Source organism: Misgurnus anguillicaudatus, chromosome 19 (assembly GCF_027580225.2).
Source record: "Misgurnus anguillicaudatus chromosome 19, ASM2758022v2, whole genome shotgun sequence".
NCBI lineage: Eukaryota > Metazoa > Chordata > Actinopteri > Cypriniformes > Cobitidae > Misgurnus > Misgurnus anguillicaudatus.
Genome location: NC_073355.2, coordinates 28,826,260 through 28,834,987, shown reverse-complemented (window position 1 = coordinate 28,834,987; position 8,728 = coordinate 28,826,260). Strand labels below are relative to the sequence as shown.

Below are 8,728 nucleotides of genomic sequence, written 5' to 3'. Positions count from 1 at the left end.
TTAATGATAATAAAACAACCATCAGGACAGGTTCACGATCACATATCTGCTTGCTAGTTTCTAGTAAGAATTTTTCAAATTTTTTCAAACCACTGCACCTATTTTTCTTTCTTATCATAGAGATTAAGCAAGACCATGGTCTTTAGTCTTCATCCGTGACAGTTGAGTGATGTAGTAAATCAAGCAAACATCAGCACCAAAAGTCACTTTTATGCAGATTTTTATCTTTCAAGCAGGTGCTGTGGGCTATGTAAACTGGTCAAGATTATTGGAGGAGGGGGGTTGTGCGGTGCTGTGGAAAATTTGGCCTGAGTCCACTGACTCTACGGGTGTGGCAGGGACTGGAGGAGGCTATGTTGCTGATATCATGAGAGTGGGCTCGGCTTCTCAGCTGTGTCTTTTTGTGTGACACTCCTTTGACACTGCGGTTAAGCTCGTCCTGCAACATTCCATCTGCTGCCACATTCCATGAAAAGATTTCTGTAAATGATGCAGTGAAAAAATATTACAGTGAGACACTGAGCGGTGCCCGGCCTTACTAGAAATCTGTCATCTTGCCCATTTTCTGTATAAAATGTCTGTCTGTCACTTCACAACTGAGCTGTTTCATGTGTGCAATCTAAAAAAATGGTACTGTGAAAAAAATCCAAAGAAAAAACAAAATCCTTTATAAGGGATAGTTCAGCAAAAATTTTAATTCATACATAATTTACAAACCTGTATACATTTCTTTGTTCTGCTGAAAACAGATTAAGGTATTTTGAAGAATGTGTATAACCAAGCAGATTTGGGCACCATTGACTACCAAGGTGTAAAAAATAATAAAATGGAAGTCAATGGTGCCCAAGATATGCAGGGTTACAAACATTCTCCAAAATATCTTAATTTGTATCAGGCAGAACAAAGAAATTTATACAGGTTTTAATGTAACTTGAATAACACATGTTCTTAAAACCATACGGCTTACATTATCATGATCTTCAATTTCAATACTTACCTGCACCGTAATATACTTCATTTAACTTTCATTTAACTAAAAGGGTGGTTTCCTGGACTGGGTTAATGGGGACATATCATGAAAATCGGACTTTTTTCATGTTTAAGTGTTAAAATTGGGTCCCCAGTGCTTCTATCAACCTAGAAAATGTGAAAAAGATTAACCCAGTATTAACTTAGTTTTGGTAAACCATTCTCTGCAATCATGTGAAAAAATGGGGTCATTGAAATGTTGCTCCCCTTGTGATGTCAGAAGGGGATAATACCACCCCTTAATCTGCACTATCCAACCATGGCACTGTCATTTAGTGCAGAGATCAGCTCATTTGCATTTAAAAAGACACCCACATTTTGCTCACACCTACAAAGTGGCAATTTTAACATGCTATAATAAATTATCTATATGATATTTTGAGCTAAAACTTCACATATGTACTCTGGGGACACCAAAGATTTATTTTGCATCTTAAAAAAGTCTTGTGAAATGTCCCTTTTAAGCCAGGTCCACTCCTTAGTTGTATAAGGGATAATGTGATCAGGACCCAACATGAAAAAGTGTGATAATAATCTTATTACACGGCTATTCACCTCATAAGTAAGGTAAGGAACAATAAATATTGATTTGATATATTTTATTTGCATATTTTTAACGAATGCAGACCTTCCGCGAGAAAAACCTTTTGGTTTAAGGACAAGATGTTCAAATGTCACGAACACACTATTTGATTTGATCATTTGTAAATATAATGTCGTATATGTTATTAAAACACATATTAATATTACATTTTTGTGTAATATTAAAAATGATATTTTATTTGTGTACTTGTTAAAGTGCTTTGCAGCATCCGGGTTAACATGATCAGAATTACAAACTTGCAACCTGCATGTTGTGACTGGCCAATTAGAATCAAGCATTCCAATGAGCTGTGTAGTAAATTAGGATAATTAAGTAGTTTTTACAAAAAACATTACTGTTGTCCATATGAGACAACACAATGGCACCCATATATTTTAAGATATATCAATGAAAGCTGTTTTCAATTAATACAGCTCAGACATGCATTTTCGTCTGGGACTATAGGATTAAGCCCTGTCCAGGAAACCAACCCAAAGTGTAAAGAGCTCAACCAACTAGTAGTGGAATTCACAGAGACTGTAAATAATAAAAGTCAATCAAGAAGAGAATTTGACATGACTAAGCTGACTTTGACAGACATGAAATCATTGTTTAGGCATCGAGCAATAGCCCACCGAACTGGATTTTCAAGATATTAGTCAAGCTTCCATAAACCTATTTGAAGAAACTAGACAGGAATGTTAATAAATGTCACAGAAACCTAAAAAAGGTGTTGCCATCTGAAGAATAGTACTTACAGGTCACTTTCCTAAGACAAAGATACACACGAGCTCAAAGAGATAAATCCATAACATTTAGTATTCGTTCTATGCATTACGGTATAGGATTCAAGCATGAGAAGATGCGGACTCACAGGGTGTGGTTGCAACTAAACCATTCTAGTGGAAAGCCAAGAAGAGTTTGAAGTATGCAACTTCATGTGAACCATGAAATTACAATCAGGGCAAGAACGTTTTTAAATGTTGAAGCTTTTAAGGTCTGGGGAATACATTTCAGTTTGTGATATTAAAGCAATTTAATCAATATCGATTAGATAATATACAGGTGTTTGAACTTTTTTATTAAACTTCTTGTGATAGCAATCCAAAACATAATAGGCCCACTTAGGAAGCACTTTCCCTAAGCTGTGGTAGATCACGTGGTCTGACCAAAGATAAAGTACAAACATTTTGTGTTAGCCTAAAATGGCACAAATCTTTATGATTAAGTTTTTATTTTAGCATTTTAAGCAAGCATACAAAATTACTATTAATTAACACTCTGAGGGTATTTTGGGGATTTTCGCCTGGATTTGGCCTACCCAATTTCAAAAGCTTCCCATACCCACATGCAGAGGTGCACATACAAACGTTTGGTATCATTTTACAGGAAACCCTTTGAAATTACAACACAAAAATAAGTAGGCGCTTTTTGATGTTTTTTTCTTAAGTCTGTTTTTAAAACTGTATAACTCTGGCCCTGAGTGGTAACGAAACATGCAGACAGTTTTGTTTGATTCCAGCAATTGTCAGTTTACAGAGGAAAAAGAAATCTTTTCTCTTTAATAATATATGCAAAAGTTATTCTATTCCAACTGAAGGGAGGAATAATACCCTTTTTGTATTCAATTTCCAACTAAAAATAAAAAAAATGTGTCACCATAACCACATACAGTGGAATAAATGCAATATCTTTATATCATTTTACAGAAACCCTTTAAAGTTACATAAAAAGCTGCTGTTTGTGACAAATATTGTTATTTATGTTGTTTTTCATATGATGAACCACCAAATTTTCTTTTTTTATGTTGTAAACACTGCCTTTGATAATGTATAACTCTGGTTCTGGGTGATCTAGCAGACTGCAGACAGTTCTGGTTGTTACCAGCAGCAGCATACAGTAAACACCCAAAAAAATAATGAACTCTTTAGCATGTCGAATTCATATTCTTATTTTACTGAAGGGTGTGAAAATACATTTTTCATTAAAAAATACTTTTTTGCTTTGTTTTGCACATATAATAAATAGCAAGGGATTATTCATGCACACAACCAAAGAAAATGCTGTGAATGGACTCATTGTTTAGAGTAGGACCTAAGATAAAGGATGGTGTAGCATTTGTGGTTATCTGTGCTATCTGAGGCAGTTCACGCTCAAGTTTCACATACGTTTACAAAATAATTTTTTTTACCTCATTATTCATACGACGATTGTTGGATATGTGAAGATATGTGAGTTTTTATTTGATATAAGGCTTGCCCATGTTTGTCATACTTGAAAAATATGAAATATGTGAATATTAAATTATATAAAAATATGGGGGGGTGATAGTGTAAATTAAGTGTAAATAACTTTCTTACAGTAAAATATATTTCAAAGAGATGCATGTCTGCAGAAAGAAGAGATTCTAAGCTTTCAAACAGTATCATATGTGGTACTGGGTCCATGACAGACCATTAAAAATGGAAGGAATATTTTAATTGTTCAGAAATCACGTTTTTTTGGTTGTGCATTCCAATTAATTTCATTGCAACTGCAGTTGGTTTGTTTTGATTTAAAACCTTCATAACTTAAAAAATACAGCTAAGTAGCACCATAAAACAAAATAATAACATGATAACATAATAATAAACATGTTTTGACAAAAATGTTAAAAAATTGATTTATCTCGTTTTGCAACGAAACTCTATATATGAGCACCTTATAACCTTTAACTTATGATCAACTTAATTAACATAAAAAATAATAATACAGTTGTAGGAGAATGTTTAAATTTGTCCTCTGCACTGTCAGAAAGAATGGTGAAGCTGTAACTGGGATGGTACTCTTTAAAAATGTCCTAATATGTACTGAATAGATGTGTATACATTTGGTGCAAATATGTACCAGTGAGGTGCTAATTTCCATTCTGTGGTAACAATATGTACCTATAAGGTACTATTAGGTACAAAGGTGCACGTTTTGGAAGGTTACAGCCCAACTGAGAGCTAGAGAGCATTTTGAGCCCCTTTTTTTTTTTTTTTTTTTGATAGTCCAGGGGTACATGATGTGTATCTGTTAGGTTTTGTAAGTCTCTTCGGATAAAAATATTTGCTAAATGTAACTTTTGTTTCCAGAGTCAGACCATTATTGCTCCATATCCAGTAGCTCTGTGAAACCGCTGCCTTTATGTTTTACTTCAACAAAAATCATACAGCACAAACAATACAACCACTTCAAACACTATCAACAAAAGGGAGCATTTGAAGTCGTAACATCCATCAACCACAATTTAAACAGATCAACAGACGTGCCAATGTGTATTATATACAGACAGTATACGTGTTTCAAGGTTGGACCCTGAGCCACATCAGCTGTCATTTATGTGTTTATAACCGTGAGACTTTCCAGTTTAACATGTGTTTCATGTTTCATTATAGCATTAATTTATGGTACAATATTCACCTTTCCATATTATGCTACTGATCTGAATCTAAAACAAAACAATTCTTAAAATACATTTCACTGAAGGTGCTATATAAATATTGATGTATTTCTTATTAAACAGCACTGAACTGTATCAGGCTCATTTCAGCAAAGCTGAAATGTGAATACCTGCAACATAATGACATTTAACTTCAAATTTAGTACCAAAGCTCGTGACCCAGTGGATAAAAATTTTTTCCAGTATGTTGTGGGTGTTGGCTCTACAAAGAATTCATCGTCAAAAACTGAAACATGATCCATGACAGCCTATTTGTTGTGAAGAGTACAAATTGTCTATTGTGAGATGACTGTACTTCACCACTTTTAAACTGTAGGTGGAGTTGCACTTTTATCTCTTAAAATTATGCTTTAGACGTGCTTTTCTTCATATTAATTATACACAATTGTAATTATACAATTAAAGTTGACAACTTAAATGTTATTTATATGCATACCTTGCAAATGTGAAAGTATGGTAACACTTTGCAATAAGGTTGTTAATGCAGCATTAGTTGCTTAGTAACAACAGTAAATGCATTGACCAACAAACTAAAAATGAGCGATTTAGTTTTTCAACATTTTTTAAAATCTTTGTTAATGTTAGTTAATGCCAATGTAATTGTTCATGTCAGTTCATTTAACATTATAAAAAATGTTTGCAGTTACAACGTTTGATTTAAAGCATTAATATCAACAAGTGCTATAATAAATGCTAAATATGGTTTATTCTTAGTTCATGTTAGCTAATATGCATAAACAGATACAACAAAATTGTAAAATGTTATTGAAAAGATGTAAATGTTTTTGTTGTTGTTTGCAATTTTGTCCCTCTTAACTAAGCAAATTGATGTTTTTTATGTGTTATTATTTAAGAAGTTTATTCAGTGAAAATTTAATTGCATATTGCCATATTTATGCATATTTAGATGTTCATGTGCATGCGTGTTGTTTGTGTGTGTGTGGTGCATGTGTGTGTGTTGTTGGGTTCTGTAAAATCCATTTGGTCTTGTTTTAGTTCCCTACTGGCCACAGCACTAAAAATGCTCCATTCAGAACATCCAAGAATGGGAGGGATTTTCATCATACACCTACACAAAGGTTTCAATGCCTAACAGACACAGATCCTCTTGCTTAAACCTCTGTAAAGAGAACAGAGCACAAGTTTTCTCCACCATGTACAGAAGGACCACCATCAGTGTTTTCCTGGTCGTCTTCCTGCAGATGCATTTGACATTGGCACATAGAGGAGAAGCAACTGACACAGCACAAAAGCCTTTATACAAAAGTCTTGGGAGGCTGAATCAGCAGGTTTGTTGCATGTGGAAACATTTAGTTAGTGTGACATCAGTGCCATGATCTGTAATGTTTGTTGGTTGTTGCAATCCTAGTTCAAGAGATTTCAAAAGGAGACCCTCGCTCATCTGCAGAGCATGGCCGAAAACGACAAGATTTCCCACAGCGTAGACGCTCGATTCCGGGCTTTGAGCCAGCAGTTCAAGAAGATCTCCAGAGAGCTCCGCACCTTTAAAGCCACAACAGAGCAAGAGCTGAATTCACTCAAATCTTTAGCTAAAAATCTGCAGAAAAGCACCAAGAGGCTCGATTCCGGGCTGGCCAACATGACCCAAGCTGTAAGAGAAAACAGCCTTCTCAACCACAGACAGATCCAAAAGCAGAAAGCCGTTTTATCCGACCTGTCTCGTGAGATACATAAACAGCAAAGCCACATTGGCATTTTGAAGAACCTGATTCAAGATGGCTTGCGTGACCTTCAGGACTCTTTTAAAAGGCATCAGAAACAGATCACACAGTTGGAGAGTCAGGTGCAGAAGATCTATCAGTCCAATTCAACGTCCAAGACAATTGTTTTGAATTTAGATCCCATTATTTCTGACAGGAAACAACAAGATCTGGTTCAGAGGCCTGTCCCGTCTAAACTGGTGAAAAATAGGTTGCCACCTTATGGACCCACCAAACAACCGCAGACGTACAAAACAAGAGAGACACTGCCAACAGCACAGCCAGAAGAGGACATTTTTCCACTTCCACATAGACACAAAATCCCAAACATTAAAATGCCAAAGGAAGAGGCCAAAAGTAGGTATATAGAGAAATCTATTTATTTTTTCCTTTAAAAAATTGTGTATGTACTTGGATAACATTTTTGATTAACCTCATGTTAATTTTTTGCCACGTAGCACCAGCATAGTAACCAGTATATGAATGTCAAATTGCATTATTTAACCCTTCATGTCTAATATATTTTTATCTCATTTTTCAAGTTTGCAATGTAGGATCGATGCTGCTTTTCCCATCTGCTTCCACTGCAAACTATGTCACTTTCCAAAAGAGTTTCCCTACTGGAATACATGAACTGTCTATATGCACTTGGCTGAGAGTCGATGCAAACTACGTTGGAACGATTCTGTCTTACGCCACAAAGAACAATGACAATACGCTCGTTCTTTATGGCCGTAATTCTGGCATACTGGGCGTCATAGACTTTGTGATTGGAGACCCATCGTATCGTGAATTGTCTGTACAGAATCTTCTGGATGGCCGCTGGCACCATTTATGCATCATCTGGTCATCCATCGAAGGTAGATTTTGGTATTATTCAGACCGCCATCTCATATCTACCGGATCTAAGTTTCAGAAGGGCTTTGAGATCCCTCCAGGGGGCTCTTTGGTTCTAGGACAAGAACAGGATTCTGTCGGAGGGGGTTTTGATGTAGCTGAAGCATTTGTGGGCAGACTGGCTGGTTTTGCGTTGTGGACTCGAACCCTGAGCCCTGGAGAGGTGTCTGGCCTGGCCACCGGCAGAGGGGTGCCTCGAGGAGCATTGCTCAGCCTTAAAGATGTTCACCAGCGGTTCGGCAATGTGCAACATGTGACCTGTGAGTGTCTGGAGCACTGTATGTAACAACTTAACCCAAGGGCGTAGATTTGTTTTGAACATTGGAGGGTTGAAATGTCAACTGTACATTTACTTTCATTTGCTCAACTCATGAAAAGCCTTATTGATATATATTTACATATAGGGCCATATACGAACGTATATGAAGAAACATCTTTTATATGCATTGTATGTGTTTACATACGCCATGTTTTGTATGATAATAATCAGTCAGATTAAATACAGACAAAATATCCCTGAATGGTGATTTATGTTATCTGTTCATCTGTTTTAGTATTTTGAGTCACAATACTACTTATGCTGCCTTGACTTTTTCGACTTTTACAAAAAATTGTAAACATACATATATATTTTTTAAAACAAATAGGGTCTATCTCTATATCGCTCTATTACAATCTATTGTTATTAATTTTATTATTTGCACCTTGTACAGTGTTAGTTACTAAAAAAGTGTTTAATAAAATAACGTTTTTTGACATCATGTTTTATTACAATAGACACAGAAGTATGAAAGTCATTTGTGCAATTCTGCTGTTAGTGGCATCAAACGCAACACCTTTATAACATAAAACTCCTCTTAAAGTACAATTTATGGCAAATCACATATGATTATGTTGTTATAAACTTTTATAACCGAACAGTCCTTAAGCGCATGCGCAACATACGCACAGCGTGCACCGAGTTCGGCAAAGCGCAAGAACATTCGTCTTTGACATCAAAGTACCGCGAGAACT

General features: G+C 35.7%; 1 protein-coding gene across 1 annotated transcript; it reads left to right on the top strand.

Annotated features, from left to right (window-relative positions):
- Nucleotides 1–5,991: 5,991 nt before the first annotated feature.
- On the top strand, nucleotides 5,992–8,346 carry ptx4 (pentraxin 4, long). The gene is made up of 3 exons (XM_055194160.2): nucleotides 5,992–6,385; nucleotides 6,466–7,174; nucleotides 7,360–8,346. Exons 1-3 carry the CDS (start codon nucleotides 6,182–6,184, stop codon nucleotides 7,998–8,000), a joined length of 1,554 nt encoding a protein of 517 aa, XP_055050135.2. The 5' UTR covers nucleotides 5,992–6,181; the 3' UTR covers nucleotides 8,001–8,346.
- The last annotated feature ends 382 nt before the right edge of the window (nucleotides 8,347–8,728 follow it).